The 18,251-nt window shown below is 41.2% G+C and overlaps 1 protein-coding gene across 1 annotated transcript in view; it reads left to right on the plus strand.

Moving 5' to 3' along the window:
• Nucleotides 1–18,251, plus strand: part of LOC138090702 (C4b-binding protein alpha chain-like) — a 97,040-nt gene that overhangs the window by 33,948 nt on the left and 44,841 nt on the right. Inside the window, 1 exon segment of the mRNA XM_068986401.1 lies at nt 6,798–6,929. Coding sequence (XP_068842502.1) covers nt 6,798–6,929 — 132 coding nt within the window.

Here is an 18,251-nt window from a genome sequence, read left to right on the forward strand (position 1 = left end):
CTCTGGCATGCCCATGCCTCTAAATTTATTGCAATTTTTCATATAAAATTGTGAAACTGCAGACAATTCCCTTCAAGTGTTTTTACCCAAACATTTCTTTTCCTTGTTTCAACAGGTAAGTGACTAAGTTGTAAAATATAATAATTACACTCTTATGGTGGTATTGCAGTTGTGAAAAAGTTAGGGCTTGTTTGGAAATCCTGCATTTATTCAGAGTCTGTATAATTTTTCACAGTTGAATATTTTCTTTTTTCAGCCTGATGTCTATTGAGAACAATTCTAATTTAACATGGCTCTCTGTGAATAATTTATGCTTTCATGCCAAGTGGGAGAATTCCCTCAGCCTACATTGCTTATATTCACACACGTTTTCTTCCAGCTTCTCAGCTTAAAGGCAGTAGATATTTTTGAGCTGTGGCAAGTTATCCTGAGAAAAGGATATGAATGGGAAGATTGAAACCTCTTATAAGTCACCTGGATTTAGGAGAGTCCTGTTAATCTGAAACTAGGAACTCACTCTTCCCTCTCTCTCACCATCCCAGTTTGCAGTTCACCTCCAGAAGTGGCCATGGACACTACAAGGGAGATATTTTATATATACATTTCATTTTTATTAGACTTAAAAGCTGAAGATTTCTCATTGGTTTTCAAGTTTTCTTCTTATGTCCAGTTAAATCTCTCCATCCCTTAAATTCTCATCCATCCTCTAAAACCCAGTTTTCAGTTCTATTTTCAAGATAATTTCAGAGAGTTGTACAGTGTTCACTGATCTCCCACATCTTTTATCATTTCACAATTTTTTCATTTTGAGATAATTTCAGACTTAGAAAAACTGCAAAACCAGCACAGAATATTTTCATATGCTCTTCATTCAGATTCCTCGAATATTAACATCTAGCAATTAGATGATCAAAATAAGGAAATCAATATGGAAATAATACTACATACCTTATTCAAAGTTTTCATTTTGTTCCACTAATGCTCTTGATTTTTTGCATTCCATTTAGGTTTTTTTTTTGTAACTGTAGTTTTTTATTTTTTTAAAAGCTTTATCATTTTATAGGAGTTTAAGTTTCCAAAAAAATTGAGAGGAATATACAGAGGTCTCCTCTCAGAAGTTTCTCACATGCATACCTGCCTCTACACATGCATACTCCTCCTCCCCATGATCAACATCTCACTCGCCAGAACTAGCGAGAGATTTTAACACCTTCTCATCCTAAAGCTCCTGGTTGGTCAACTTGTAGTAACAAGATGTGTCAAGAATGGGCTTGCCTTCAATGTCCATGGTATTTACATCATTTTGCTAACAATTTCATTTAGCTCAGGAAGATTATGAGGCCTGAACAATGAAAAGTACATACCTAAGACCATATGTAGACCAAGGCTGGGGGGGGGGGGGTGCAGTGCAGCAACTAAGAGCAAAGTTTCTGCTGCCTAAAAGTGATGTGGCACTGAGGAAAGCATTTTACAGTTTCTTTGTAGTATCGGATCAGAGTTGTAGTGGGAATTAAATGAGATAAGGCATGTAAAGGATTTAGCACATTACTGACACAAGGACTTGCTCAACAAATGTTAATTATTACTACTGTAACTTGTATTATTGCTATTATAATACTACTGTATTATGAAAATGAAAGATAATATAGAACAACTTGCAAGACCTGAGTATAACTTATGAACAGACTTTCTCGTCATTCTGATTGTTAAATGCTGTTATATTGCCTTTTATTGAGAAACAGTGTGCTCAAAAATATGTTTGCCTTATGGTTACATGTTTGAAACCAGAGGTAGAAAATGGAATGCTGTTCATGGATAAGGAAAAGTATGTTGCTTCTGAGAGTGTCACCGTCCAGTGTAACTCTGGGTTTAGTTTGGTCGGTCCCCAGAGTATCACTTGCTCAGAGAATACCACCTGGCACCCAACTGTGCCCACATGTCACTGGCTAAATTGCACCCATGTATGTTCCTGTGCTTTCAAACCTTAAAACTTGTGCCTCCCCCAAAGCACTTATCCCAGCCAGCACAGGTGAGATCTGACTTTGTCAAGATGTATATAAACAACTCACTAAAAGTACCACCACTTTCCACCTTGAAGCACTGTGGTGAGCTGGCAGAGGCAACTTTCCCCGCTAGATTAGGTGGGTTCCCATAGTCCCAGGTATCCTTACCCTTGGCTCTACATTTTATATAATAAATGCTGCTTGCTCCATTCCTTATTGGTCATTAGAATTTTTCCTCAGTTATCCTTTTAGGGGTACTCTAGGCCTCCTTTGCATCTCTGCATCTTTTTTGCTTCACTGGTGTTTGGCTGCTGCTCAGAACAGGTTTGGGCTTGGCCTGAATGGTCACCTTTGCTAGGATGCAATTTTTCTTGATATTCTCATCTATCCATCCACTGGACAAGCTTGCATTTGTCAGTAATGCCTCTTAAATCCTCTTGATCCCTTTGCCTCCTCTTTTCTTTAAATCACTTTTAGGAAGTCTATGAGCAAGTGCACACAGGCAGACACTTCAGGCAGTGTCTCCAAGCCTGCAGGATATGAAAACGACCCTAGAGTTGTATAAACTGTCTTTAAGGACCAGACGTTTTTTTATTGAAGGATACCCTGGCCAGTCCGCCAATTCTTCCAGCCATTTCAGTAGAATATCTGTGTAGATCAGGGCTTGGAATTAGGCAGATGCCCTGTACCTTTACTTCCCTCGTAGCCCAGTTGGTAAAGACTGCCTGCGGTGCAGGAGACCCGGGTTCGACCCCTAGGTCGGGAAGATCCCCTTGGAGGAGGAAATGGCAACCCACTCCAGTATTCTTGCCTGGAGAATCCCATGGACAGAGGAGCCTGGCGGGCTACAGTCCATGGGGTTGCAAGAGTCAGACACGACTTAGCGACTAAACCCCTTTCCCCTCAACCTCCGGTACCTTCAAAAGCTGTCTCCTGGACTGGGCCTTTCCCTGACAGCAGCAGCACTCTAGGTGCTTGGCTATCCTCAGCTGCGTGGCCCCCATGCTCAGTGTGCCCCTCTTCTGCAGGCCTTCAGCAGCGGGAGACCTCCGGGCCCTGGAGCTAGAGCTGATCCCAGTCACCTGCAAAGCCTTCAGGGTGGAGGGAAGCTTTTTTGAAAGTTATCCTGAGGTGGCAGCTTTAAACTAGTGACAATCAGCTCCCATTTGCACTTGCTGCCTGATAGGAGCTCCTCTTAAACAATTGGAAGGAGAGAGTCAAGTTTAAGAACATCACTAAGACATTTCCTTAAAAAGAGGAAGTGAGTGAAGTTGCTCAGTCGTGTCCGACTCTTTGTGACCCCACAGACTGTAGCTTACCAGGCTCCTCCATCCATGGGATTTTCCAGGCAAGAGTACTGGAGTGGGTTGCCATTTTCTTCTCCAGAGGATCTTCCCTACCCAGGGATCAAACTCAGGTCTCCCACATTGTAGGCAGATGCTTTACCATCTGAGCCATCAGGGAAGTCAAAACAAAAGAGGAAAGAAGGGTTATTTTTGCCTTTAGATCAATGTACAGAGTCTCTGGTCAAGAAACGTGCTGTTCCTTAAGCACCATCACTCGTTGTAATAAGTGTCTTGGCTTGGAGAGCTGGGATTATGATGATTGCTACTGCAAATGTGTAATTTTTGATTATTTAGACTTTTCTGATCCAAATATTTAATCTTCTGGACTTGAAGCACTGGTTAATTAAATAAGCATTTTTCAAATATCACATTGTCTCTGTTGTTGTTATTGTGCCATGTCCTTTGTTCCATGCACAGCAAACCAAAGCTTACAAGGAGAACAAATCTCAAATCCACTTCCCTGAAGGCACAGGGCTTGGGTATTTATGAAATAAAGAATGAAGAAGCTGGGAGGTATGAGGCACAAGGAGCATGTGGAGTATGGGGAAACGTGATTGGGAAAAGGCATAGTAATTGTCATTTACACAGGTATACCTAAGCTATAGGCCTCTGAAAGTTCAAAATGTCATCAAGTGGACACTGGTGCATGCCCAGTTGGAGGGTCAGTGGTCCTATCCAGTGTCAAACAGCTTAGGTCCAACCAGATGCAACTTACTCCACGTCCCTGGAAAACAATGGGCAAACATCTGATTGTTTTGGCTACATGCTGCTTGGAGGACATGCAAGTCTTTTGCTGTAACAATTAAAATGACCTCCTTTATACCTATGGCTGATTCATGTTGATGTATGGCAGGAACCAACACAATATTGTGATTATTCTTCAATTAAAAATAAATAAAATTTTAAAAATGACCCTGACTAGATGAAATGGATTTAACTAATGACTACTCATGGGTTCACAAGTCATCTTGGTTAGTATGTCACATAGAATATGACACATTTCTAGTACAAAAATTCACAAATGTCTGCAAGTAAGTTCATTTTTTTTTGGTACCTCAGAAAGAATGCAAGCCAGGAAATTCAAAAGGTATTTATAAGTTACCTTTGCTTGAGTGCTTTTACTCCACATCTCAACATATCCAAACGCTACCTACTCTTTGTCAACAGAATAGGGCACAAACATTTTGGATTCTCAAAGTAAAACGTTTCTGTAACTAGGAACCAAAGCAATAAAAGAACAACAACAGCAACGCTGAAAGTGCAGAAGTCCTTGGTTGCTCGCTTGTTAGTTACTAACTCACCACTCTATCCCTGCAAAGGATTCCGCTATTCTCACTTTTAAGAGCACAAATTGATTTTATGTTATTTAACTTTACAGAAATGGAATAATACATTGTGTATTCTTTCTTTCATGACTTTTCCTACTAAATATTGTATTTGTGAGATTCATCTGTGTTGTATATAGTTAAGGTTCATTCATTTCCATTTCTATTAAGTATTTCATTGTATGATTATATCACAGTTTACATATTTATTCTATTTCTAATGGACATTTATTTTCAATTTTCTTGGCTATGAACATTTTTTCATGTGTCTTTTGCTGAACATATGTATTCTTGTTGCACAAATACCTAAAGATGGAATTGCTGGATCATAAGAGGTATGTATGTCGGAGAAGGCAATAGCACCCCACTTCAGTACACTTGCCTGGAAAATCCCATGGACAGAGGAGCCTCGTAGGCTGCAGTTCATGAGGTTGAGAAGAGTTGGACACGACTGAGCGACTTCACTTTCACTGTTCACTTTCATGCACTGGTGAAGGAGATGGCAACCCACTCCAGTGTTGTTACCTGGAGAATCCCAGGGATGGGGGAGCCTGGTGGGCTGCTATTTATGGGGTCACACAGAGTTGGACACGACTGAAGTGACTTAGCAGCAGCAAGAGGTATGTATGTATTTGTTCAGCAGTTTTCCAAAGTGGCTATACCAAATTGCATCCCTCCATACACCCCCTACTCCCTACTTCAATCCCTGCCAGAACCTGCCTGCTCACCAATGCCAGCTGTGTTCCTTTTCTTCCCTTCCATTTTTACAGCTCTGTTCCTTTAATGATGCTTTCTAGAATTACCTATCAGATAGATTTCTTGCACTCAAATCTGGTCTCAAGAACTACTTGTTGTCAGACTAAGGCAAACAGCAAATTCTTATTCATTCATATAGTTTGTTTATTCAGCAGGTGTTGAGGTGATCTTTTCATGGAGAGTTGGGCTTAAAATTTTTTTTAAGACCTATTCCTGTCCTTTCTACCCTTTATTTAAGAAAATAAACACGTATTTTCTTCATCCTTTTGCATAAACTTAGAATTTCTAAACTGAAAATATTAGATCCCATTCTACTTCCAAACCCTTCTTTAAACATATGTGGAGACTGAGGCCTGCAGTTTGTTGTTTAGTTGCTGCAGGGAGAGAGAAAATTAGACAAGATGGCATGGTCACGCTGTCTCGCCCCTCCTTTTGTAAATAACCAGTATGTAACAGCTGAGAACATTTATAGCATTGCACATGTGCGCGTCAGGAGGCACTTGCTACAGCTACTTTGTGTTATAAGGATACGTGAGCTCCACCTAGAGAGTGGCGGCATTACTGCTGCATCACCGCTGTGTCCATTGGGTCAGCCACGAGAGGGGAGAATAAAGCGAGTCTACTGCTGTGGCTGCTGCATCAGCCGGGAGAGAATACTGTTACGGCCGCTGTGCCAGCGGGAGAGAGGTTGTGTTGTGTTAGGTTATGCTATGGCTGTTGCTTGTAGGGAATAAACTTGTCTGCAGTTCCTGCCAACTCCCCCAATCTTCTTCCAGCCTCTTAGCTGGAGTCTTGCCTACCCTGGTTTCAATGAACAGTGTGGGCAGTGTGAACAGAAATATAACTGGCACTGTGAACAGGATGAAGAGCAATACAATTGGCATGATCTGCAGGATACCCAGCGGATAGAGGAGCCTGATGCTCCTCAGAAGAGTTGGCAGGATACACAGTTGGTAGGGGAGCCTGAGGTTCCCCTGAAAGGAGGAAGTGGCCGCCGTATAGAATGTGGTACTTTGTGACGGTGATTCTCCGGGCTTCCGCTCCGCTGGAAAACTGGGAAGCGGTGAATGGGTCATCAGATAGCACTGGAAAGGTGTTACAGGCTGTGAGTTCCTGATTGCTGAACAAGGTGTCTCAGATCGCTGCTGGCACTGTGAGGTGGATTTTCCTGACTATCCTGAAGGAGAATATGGATTGTGCCATAGGCAATGCTGCACCAGTGCTCAAAGTGCAGAGACTCTTGGAAGAACTAGAGCAATGCATATTGGTGTCACCCTGTGGCCTTGAAGAACCCAGCATCTCTGACTGCGAGATGGTAAGTGATGGTGATGATGAACATTATAACACTATGGGCCCCCGCTTGGCAGCTAGGGCTGTGGCACAGCAGAAAGTGAAGTGTGAGCAGCCTATGGCCCAGGGAGGACATCCTCAAGGGGCCCCCAAAGCGACTGAGTTCACCATGTATCGACCATATACTCAGGAGGAGTTGGTCAACTCGGGTAAGAAGTTTCAGCAAATGCACAGGGAACCCTCGGCAGCACGGCTTTTGTGACTTTGGGAGGCAGGGGTGGGCCCAGCACCTGTGGGGGTTTTTGCAGGTCCTAACTGAGAGAAGTAGAGGGATGGAATGCGAGATACCATTTTGAAAGTGTGAAAACCCCAAAGGGGGCCCGAACTTGCAGTGGTCCCACCTGGGTGATGTGTTTGTGCATGTGGGTGGATTTGTGCAGAGGTGTACTGTAAACGCTGTGTCCTCAGACTTAGAAAAGTATAATCATGTGGGTGGGCTGTGAATGCCACAAAAATCCCCTCCTTGAAGGGGTGGGCCTGGTGCCTGTAGGGGGTTTTGCAGGTCCTTAATGAGAAATCCCGCAGGGATGGAGTTGCCCCCGCGGAGGCTTTTATGCAATGTCACAGGGCAAGATGGTGGATTGGACTTGGCTATGGAGGACGGAGGCACTCCACATTCAGTGGGTGGCTCCTCTAGCCCCACGAGGGCAAGGACTGCAGCATGAGTTCCAGGTGATTGGGCTTTGTTGTGTATTGGGGATGTAACTATTCATTGTTGTTGCTAATGCTGTTGCAAGATGTGAATCCAAGGGTCAGTGTTACTTGCCAAGGGAATATCACAGAAGATGGACTGCACATAGAATGTGAGGTGAGAGACCCTGAAGGATTGGAGTATGGGGAGAGAGCAAGTTAGCCAAGATGGCAGTGGTCAGGCTGTCTCACGCTTTGTTTTGTAAATAATGACTATGTTACAGCTAGGCTCACTTACAATACTGTGCGTGAGCATCATGAGGTACTCGCTTGGTCAGGAGCTACTCTGTGCTCTAGGGATATGTGAGCTGCACCTAGAAAGTGGCAGTGTTACTGTCAGCAGAAGAGAGAATATAGTGAATCTACTTCTATGGCCGCTGTGCCATCAGGAGAGAGGTTGTGTTGTGTTAGGCTTTGCTATGGCTGTTGCCAGGAGAGAATAAATGCGTCTGCAGTTCCTATTGGCCCCTCCAGTCTTCTTCCAGCCTCTTAGCTGGAGCCTTGCCTACCCTGGGTTCAGCAAACAGAATGCCCAGTGAAATACAGAGAGACAATTGGTGTCATGAACAGGATCAGAGATACAGTTGCTAAGTTGTGTCTGACTCTTTTGTATCCATGGACTACAGACCTCCAGGCTCCTCTGTCCATGGGATTCTCCTGGCAAGAATACTGAGGTGGGTTGCCATTTCCCAGATTAGTACTTGTTTGAATCTGCCCTTTGGAACTCAGGGAAGGTCATGGTGGTTGGAGGTGTGTTCCTTATAAGAAACCAGGGACAAAAGGGCTTCCTTGCCCAGAAGCCCCACAAGATCCTGATCAATTTCATGCAGAAGAAAAAATGCTTATAACTGTGCAATTGTATGGTCAGATCTGAATCCACAGTTCAAAAAAGGAAAATGTTAAATAAAGCTGGCACAAATTCTGTAACTCCTGTCTTACTCTCACTAAAGTGAACTGCTGACTTATTAAAGACAGGGAGAGGTGCACAGCCCAGCACCCAGTAGCTTTCAGTCTCTATCTGCTAAATGAACAAAAGGATAGAAAATCAGATCTTGAGACGAGTGTCATTCTTCCTCTCCTCACATTTTTGCAGTTTAAGTGTTGGAGCAGTAGGAAAGAAGAGCAATCTAGAAGCAGATGAAATTATCAAATTTAGATTTGATTTCTTCTCTTAGAAAGAAAGAAAGTGAAGTCACTCAGTTGTGCCCGACTCTTTGCAATCCCATGGATAGTAGCCTGCACCAAACTCCTCTGTCCATGGGGTTTTCAAGGCAAGAAGTATGGGAGTGGGTTGCCATTTCCTTCTCCAGGGAATCTTCCCAACCCAGGGATTGAACCCAGGTCTCTCACATTGTAGACAGACGCTTTACTGTCTGAGCCACCAGGGAAGTCCAAAATGTCTCTTAGAAATCTACTCTTAATTCATCTAAAGTGTGTGTGGACTGCAGAAAGGTCCAATACTAGAAATTTTTCTTATACTTTGGTACCTTTTTACCTAGAAGTTCCCATACCCTGCTCAGTTGTGAGTATATTGATCTTAGGACCCACTGGTTGAAACATGTGGGCACCCTCCCAGGACACCTGGTAATAATGTAATGACCCTATTGTGTGTTTATGGATTAATGACCTGAACACAGAAAAAGCTTGGCTTTTGTCCCAGTGTCAAGGATACTGCTAATACCATAGCATAATAGGGTTTTGAATATCCTCAAGGACAGAATTTCTCCTTGGATAGTGGAAATTAGAACAATGAACTTCACAGGGGATACATACTATTAACATATTTTCCATCAAGAAAAAGACAATGTGTCATTCTTCATTCCCTTCCACGCTTTTTTCATAATTTGATTTTAAAATGTAAGTTTAGAATGTAAGTTTACTGTGTTCTACTCTTTACCCCTAAATTCTTTGTATCATTTGAACACAGCAAATGAACTTGCAGTGAAAATCCTTTACTGCAGCATCATTCAGTTGGAAAAAGGAAACAAAACAAAACAAAACAAAAAACATGCTAGGTTAAAAGGTTGTATTTACTGAACGCTTTTTAAGTGGATAAGTTTGTTAAAAAATACTGCTCCTTTTAGTCTAATTTTCTCTTTTCCCCCCATTGTTTGTTCCCATTCTTTTGACCTTGCTAGTTTCCTTTCTTTTTCTGAATCAATGAAAATAGGCCACATCTAATAGATAAGCTAGACATTTCAATTATTACCTTTTGTTTCTTGATATTTATTCTTTTCCCTTCCTTTCTTTCTGGTGTCACTTACTGGTGGCTCAGATGGTAAAGTGTCTGCCTGCAGTGCGGGAGGCCTGGGCTTAATCCCTGGGTCAGGAAGATCCCCTGGAGAAGGAAATGCCAACCCACTCCAGCATTCCTGCCTGGAAAATCCCAAGGATAGAGGAATCTGGCAGGCTGCAGTCTATGGGGTGGCAAAGAGTCGGACACGACTGAGCAACTTCACTACAGTATAAAACTTGCTGAAATCTATTTGAACCTGCCTTTCAGAGTTTACATCTTTTCTTCCTTCTCTACCTTCCATACTCTGGAACATCATCATGCCATCTAGTGTTGCTTATTCAGAATTAGCACGATGTCATTGATGTTCTGTATCAAAGTGCTGTTCTTTGAGTGCCTGCATGGCCATGATATTTTCAGAGTCTGTTATGACAGGGACAGAAGTGTTATCACAGCCAAGGACTAAAAATGCAGATGGATGATCTTGACCTTTCCATATGTATCCAAACTGCTTGTGATGCTCTTTTCTGACAGGGCTGGAAAAGAAGGCCTGTGCTGAATCAGTGGCCTCCCTTATCAAAAAACATGTTAATCTGCTCCAGCAAAGATACCACGTGTGGCTGCAATGCTGTTGCATTTTTAGAAGTCTACTGTAATTCTCCAGTATCATAATTTTTCATAGTAAACAGACTTATGAAGTACATGGGGATATGATGACCACTATTGCATCTTTAATTCTTTAAGAGAGGCACATATTTCCCCTTTCCCCCAACTATTAGTACATGATATTTAAAAGAACTTATCTTCTTTGCCTCCAAGGGGAGGGTTTAGGTCATATCAATGACTTCTACTTGTCTTCTTGGATAGAATGGTCTAGCCCATAGGCCAAGGACCCATATGGGCTTGTGCCAATGATCAATTTTGTCTATCCAGCTTACACTTTCAAAGATAATGGAGGGGGTGGTCCTAAGATGGTGGAAGAATAGGACGGGGAGACCACTTTCTCCCTCACAAATTCATTAAAAGAACATTTCAACGCTGAGTAAATTCCACAAAACAACTTCTGAATGCTGGCAGAGGATATCAGGCACCCAGAAAAGCAGCCCATTGTCTTCAAAAGCAGGTAGGAAAAAATATAAAAGACGAAAAAAGAGACAAAGGAGTTAGGGAGGGAGCTCCATCACAGGAAGGGAGTCCCGTCCCAGGAAGGGAGTCTTAAGAAGAGAGAAGTTTCCAAACACCAGGAAACACTCTCGCTGCTGAGTCTGTGGTGAGCCTTGGAAGCACAGAGGGCAACATAACAGGGAAGAAAAATAAATAAATAATTAAACCCCACAGATTACGAGCCCAACGGTAACTCCCCCAGCGGAGAAGCAGCACAGATGCCTGCATCCGCCACTAGCAAGTGGGGGCTGGGCAGGGAGGCATGGGCTGCAGTGCTTTTTAAGAATCGGGCCAGAACACTCCGAGTGTAACCAGAGCGAGCTAACTTGGGCTAGGATACCAGACTGTGGGATAGCTACCACGTGAAAAGCTCTAACATAAGACACCGCCTGGACCACACACAGAACAAAGGACAGAACAGAAATAGCTGGCTGCAGACCATCCCCCTCCAGTGACAGGCAGCCAGAGCCGTAAGGGCTGGAAGGGGGCAATTGCAGCCCAAGAGAGACATTACCTACCAAACTGCAAGCAGGCTTCTTTGCTAACTAAGACTTCTTGGGGTTCTGGACAGTCATCATCTGCCTGAGAAGGGATGCCAGCGGTACACCCAGAAAACTGAGCAGCAGGGATGGGAAAGGTGATAAGTTGCAGTGACTGCGCTTGCCAAACACCCGAGCTACTCGGGCCTGGGAAGGGCACAAAACGCAGGCCCAACTGAATCTGCGCCTTTGAGGGCTACCTGGGTACCAAGCCTGAGTGGCTTAGACCTGGGAGGTGCATGCAGCCTAGGGCCGGCCTCAGACAGTTCCTGGTGGAGCAACGTAGAGCCTGAGCGGTGTGTGCCGTGAGCAGGGGCAGGCCCAGAGTGGCTAAGACACCGTGAGCACACGCCAGTGTTATTTGTTTGCAGCATCCCTCCCTTCCCACAGTGCAACTGAACAAGTGAGCCTAAAAAAATAAAAGTGCCCACCACCGCCCCCCTTGTGTCAGGGAGGAAATCAGACACTGAAGAGACCAGCAAACAGAAGAAGCTAAACAGAGGGAACCATCTTGGAAGTGATCCCACACTGCCCATAACACCAGAGAAAGTCCCAGATATATCTTTACTATTTTTACGATCATTTTTTTGTTGATGTTGTTGTGTGATAGTTTTTTCTTCTTTTCTTTTTCTTCTTCTTTTTTTAACTTAAAAAAAATTTAAGTCCTCCATTTCTCCTTTAATTTTAATTTTTATAACCTACTATTATTTAAAAAAAGATCCTATTTTTAAAGCAAATGCCATATATATGTGGTTGTTGTGTTTTAATAATTCTTGTGGCTTTGTTTTTTTTCTTCTTCTTCTTCTTTTCTTTAATATTGTATTTTTGAAAATCCAAACTCTACTCTAGATTTTTAATCTTTGCTTTTTTGGTAGTTGTTGTCAATTTTGTACATTTAAAACCCCAATCTTCAGTACTCAATTTTACCTGAGAGCGAGATTACTGGCTTGATGACTCTCTCCTCCTTTGAACTCTCCTTTTTCTCCACCAGGTGGCCTCGTCTTTTCCCTCCTCCTTCTCTTCTCTACCCAACACTGAATCTCTGTGTGTTCCAGATGGTGGAGAACACGTAGGGAACTGGTTACTGGCTGGATCTGTCTCTCTTCTTTTCATTTCCCTCTTTTATCCTTCTGGCCATCTCTGTCTACTTCCTCCCTCTCCTCTTCCCTGTATAACTCATGAACATCTCTGAGCAGTCCAGACTGTGGAGTGCACATAAGGAAGTGATTACTGGCTAGCTTGCTCTCTCCTCTTTTGATCCCACCTCATCTCTTTCCAGTCACCTCTAACTACCCCCTCCCTCTTCTCTTCTCCATGTAACTCAGTGAACCTCTCTGGGTGTCCCTCAATGTGGAGAAACTTATCATCTTTAACCTAGATGTTTTATCATCAGTGCTGTATAGATGGAAAAGTCTTGAGGCTATTGTAAAAATAAAACTGAAAACCAGAAAAAGGAGGCTTAAATCCAAATCCTAAGAACATCAGAGAACTCCTGAATCCAGGGAACAGTAATCGATAGGAGCTCATCAAATACCTGCATACCTACACTGAAACCAAGCACCACACAAGGGCCAACAAGTTCCAGAGCAAGACATACCACACAAATTCTCCAGCAATACAGGAACACACCCCTGAGCTTCAATATACAGGCAACTCAAACTTACTCCAAAACCACTGACGTCTCATAACTCATTACTGGACACTTCATTGCACTCCAGAGAGAAGAAATCCAGCTCCACCCACCAGAACTCCGACACAAGCTTCCCTAACCGAGAAACCTTGACAAGCCACTGATACAACCCCACCCACAGTGAGGAAACTCCATAATAAAGAGAACTCCACAAACTGCCAGAATACAGAAAGGCCACCCCGAACGCAGCAATATAACCAAGATGAAGAGACAAAGGAATACCCAGCAGATAAAGGAACAGAAAAAATGCCCACCAAACCAAACAAAAGAGGAAGAGATAGGGAATCTACCTGAGAAAGAATTCCAGATATTGATAGTGAAAATGATCCAAAATCTTGAAATCAAAATGGAATCACAGATAAATAGCCTGGAGACAAGGATTGAGAAGATGCAAGAAAGGTTTAACAAGGACCTAGAAGAAATAAAAAAGAGTCAAAATATAATGAATAATGCAATAAATGAGATCAGAAACACTCTGAAGGCAACAAATAGTAGAATAATGGAGGCAGAAGATAGGATTAGTGAAATAGAAGATAGAATGGTAGAAATAAATGAATCAGAGAGGAAAAAAGAAAAACGAATTAAAAGAAATGAGGACAATCTCAGAGACCTCCAGGACAATATGAAACACTCCAACATTTGAATTATAGGAATCCCAGAAGAAGACAAAAAGAAAGACCATGAGAAAATACTTGAGGAGATAATAGTTGAAAACTTCCCTAAAATGGGGAAGGAAATAATCACCCAAGTCCAAGAAACCCAGAGAGTTACAAACAGGATAAACCCAAGGTGAAAAACCCCATATTAATCAAATTAAACATATTAATCAAATTAACAAAGATCAAATACAAAGAACAAATATTAAAAGCAACAAGGGAAAACCAACAAATAACACACAAGGGGATTCACATAAGGATAACTGCAGATCTTTCAATAGAAACTCTTCAGGCCAGGAGGGAATGGCAAGACATACTTAAAGTGATGAAAGAAAATAACCTACAGCCCAGATTACTGTACCCAGCAAGGATCTCATTCAAATATGAAGGAGAAATCAAAAGCTTTCCAGACAAGCAAAAGCTGAGAGAATTCAGCACCACCAAACCAGCTCTCCAACAAATGCTAAAGGATATTCTCTAGACAGGAAGCACAAAAAGGACAAATAAACCCGAACCCAAAACAATAAAGTAAATGGCAACGGGATCATACTTATCAATAATTACCTTATACATAAATGGGTTGAATGCCCCAACCAAAAGGCAAAGACTGGCTGAGTGGATATAAAAACAAGATCCCTATATATGTGGTCTACAAGAGACCCACCTGAAAACAAGGGACACATACAGACTGAAAGTGAAGGGCTGGAAAAAGATATTCCTTGCAAATAGAGACCAAAAGAAAGTAGGAGTAGCAATACTCATATCCGATAAAATAGACTTTAAAACAAAGGCTGTGAAAAGAGACAAAGAAGGCCACTACATAATGATTAAAGGATCAATCCAAGAAGAAGATACAACAATTATAAATATATACACACCCAACATAGAAGCACCACAATATGTAAGACAAATGCTAACAAGTATGAAAGGGGAAATTAACAATAACACAATAATAGTGGGAGACTTTAATACCCCACTCACACCTATGGACAGATCAACTAAACAGAAAATTAACAAAGAAACGCAAACTTTAAATGATACAATAGACCAGTTAGACCTAATTGATGTCTATAGGGCATTTCACCCCCAAACAATGAATATCACCTTTTTCTCAAGTGCTCAAGGAACCTTCTCCAGGATAGATCACATCCTGGGCCATAAATATAGCCTTGATAAATTCAAAAAAATTGAAATCATTCCAAGGATCTTTTCTGACCATAATGCATTAAGATTACATCTCAATTACAGGAGAAAAACTATTAAAAGCTCCAACATATGAAGGCTGAACAACATGCTTCTGAATAACCAACAAATCACAGAAGAAATCAAAAAAGAAATCAAAATATGCATAGAAACAAATGAAAATGAAAACATAACAACCCCAAACCTGTGGGACACTATAAAAGCAGTGCTAAGAGGAAAATTCATAGCAATACAGGCATACCTCAAGAAACAAGAAAAAAGTCAAATAAATAACCTAACTCTACACCTCAAGCAACTAGAAAAGGAAGAAATGGAGAACCGCAGAGTTAGTAGAAGGAAAGAAATCTTAAAACATTAGCGCAGAAATAAATGCAAAAGAAACAAAAGAGACCGTAGCAAAAATCAACAAAGCCAAAAGCTGGTTCTCTGAAAGGATAAATAAAATTGACAAACCATTAGCCAGACTCATCAAGAAACAAAGAGAGAAAAATCAAATCAATAAAATTAGAAATGAAAATGGAGAGATCACAATAGACAACACAGAAATACAGAGGATCATAAGAGACTACTATCAGCAATTATATGCCAATAAAATGGACAACATGGAAGAAATGGACAAATTCTTAGAAAAGTACAACTTTCCCAAACTGAACCAGGAAGAAATAGAAAACCTAACAGACCCATCACAAGCATGGAAATTGAAACTGTAATCAGAAATCTTCCAGCAAACAAAAGCCCAGGTCCAGACGGCTTCACATCTGAATTCTACCAAAAATTTAGAGAAGAGCTAACACCTATCCTACTCAAACTCTTCCAGAAAATTGCAGAGGAAGGTAAACTTCCAAACTCATTCTATGAGGCCACCATCACCCTAATACCAAAACCCGACAAAGATGCCACACAAAAAAAGAAAACTACAGGCCAATCTAACTGATGAGCATAGATGCAAAACTCCTTAACAAAATTCTAGCAATCAGAATCCAATAACACATTAAAAATATCATACACCATGACCAAGTGGGCTTTATCCCAGTGATGCAAGGATTCTTCAATATCCACAAATCAATCAATGTAATTCACCACATTAACAAGTTGAAAAATAAAAGCCATATGATTAACTCAATAGATGCAGAGGAGGCCTTTGACAAAATCCAACATCCATTTATGATAAAAACTCTCCAGAAAGCAAGAATAGAAGGAACATACCTCAACATAATAAAAGCTATATATGACAAACCCACAGCAAACACCATCCTCAATGGAGAAAAATTGAAAGCATTTCCCCTAAAGTCAGGAACAAGACAAGGGTGCCCACTTTCACCACTACTATTCAACATAGTTCTGGAAGTTGTGGCCACAGCAATCAGAGCAGAAAAAGAAATAAAAGGAATCCAAACTGGAAAAGAAGAAGTAAAACTCTCACTGTTTGCAGATGACATGATCCTCTACAAAGAAAACCCTAAAGACTCCACCAGAAAATTACTAGAGCTAATCAATGACTATAGTAAAGTTGCAGGATATAAAATCAATAATAATGAGAAAGTTAGAAAAAGAAATTAAGGAAACAATTCCATTCACCATTGCAATGAAAAGAATAAAATACTTAGGAATATATCTACCTAAAGAAACTAAAGACCTATATATAGAAAACTATAAAACACTGGTGAAAGAAATCAAACAAGACACTAATAGGTGGAGAAATATACCATGTTCATGGATTGGAAGAATCAATATAGTGAAAATGAGTACACTGCCCAAAGCAATCTACAGATTCAATGCAATCCCTGTCAAGCTACCAGCGGTATTTTTCAGAGCTAGAACAAATAATTTCACAATTTGTATGGAAATATAAAAAACCTCGAATAGCCAAAGCAATCTTGAGAAAAAAGAATGGAACTGGAGGAATCAACCTGCCTGACTTCAGGCTCTACTACAAAGCCACAGTAATCAAGACAGTATGGTACTGGTACAAAGACAGAAATATAGATCAATGGAACAAAATAGAAAGCCCAGAGATAAATCCACACACATATAGACACCTTATCTTCGACAAAGGAGGCAAGAATATACAATGGAGTAAAGACAATCTCTTTAACAAGTGGTGCTGGGAAAACTGGTCAACCACTTCTAAAAGAATGAAACTAGATCACTTTCTAACACCACACACGAAAATAAACTCAAAAATGGATTAAAGATCTAAACATAAGACCAGAAGCTATAAAACTCCTAGAGGAGAACATAGGCAAAACACTCTCTGACATAAATCACAGCAGGATCCTCTATGATCCACCTCCTAGAATATTGGAAATAAAAGCAAAAATAAACAAGTGGGATCTAATTAAAATTAAAAGCTTCTGCACAACAAAGGAAACTATAAGTAAGGTGAAAAGACAGCCTTATGAATGAGAGAAAATAATAGCAAATGAAGCAACTGATAAACAACTAATCTAAAAAATATATAAGCAACATTTGCAGCTCGATTCCAGAAAAATAAATGACCCAATTAAAAAATGGGCCAAAGAACTAAATAGACATTTCTCCAAAGAAGACATATGGATGGCTAACGAACACATGAACAGATGCTCAACATCACTCATTATCAGAGAAATGCAAATCAAGACCACAATGAGGTATCATTTCACACCAGTCAGAATGGCTGTGATCCAAAAGTCTACAAGCAACAAATGCTGGAGAGGGTGTGGAGAAAAGGGAACCCTCTTGCACTGTTGGTGTAAACTAGTACAGCCACTATGGAGAACAGTGTGGAGATTCCTTTAAAAATTGCAAATAGAACGCTTTATGACCCAGCAATCCCACTGCTGGGCATACACATCGAGGAAACCAGACCTGAAAGAGACACATGTACCCCAATGTTCATCGTGGCACTGTTTATAATAGCCAGGACATGGAAACAACTGAGATGTCCATCAGCAGATGAATGGATAAGAAAGCTGTGGTACATATAAGAATACATTTGAATCAGTTCTAATGAGGTGGATGAAACTGGAGCCTATTATACAAAGTGAAGTAACCCAGAAAGAAAAACACCAATGCAGCATACTAACACATATATATGGAATTTAGAAAGACAGTAATGATAACCGTGTGTGTGAGACAGCAAAAGAGACACAGATATATAGAACGGACTTTTGGACTCTGTGGGAGAGGGAGACGGTGGGATGATTTGGGAGAATGGCATTGAAACATGTATACTATCAGGTAAGAAATGAATCGCCAGTCTTTGTTCGATGCAGGATACAGGATGCTTGGGGCTGGTGCACGGGGATGATCCAGAG

This window comes from Capricornis sumatraensis, chromosome 14 (assembly GCF_032405125.1).
Source record: "Capricornis sumatraensis isolate serow.1 chromosome 14, serow.2, whole genome shotgun sequence".
Taxonomy (NCBI): Eukaryota; Metazoa; Chordata; class Mammalia; order Artiodactyla; family Bovidae; genus Capricornis; species Capricornis sumatraensis.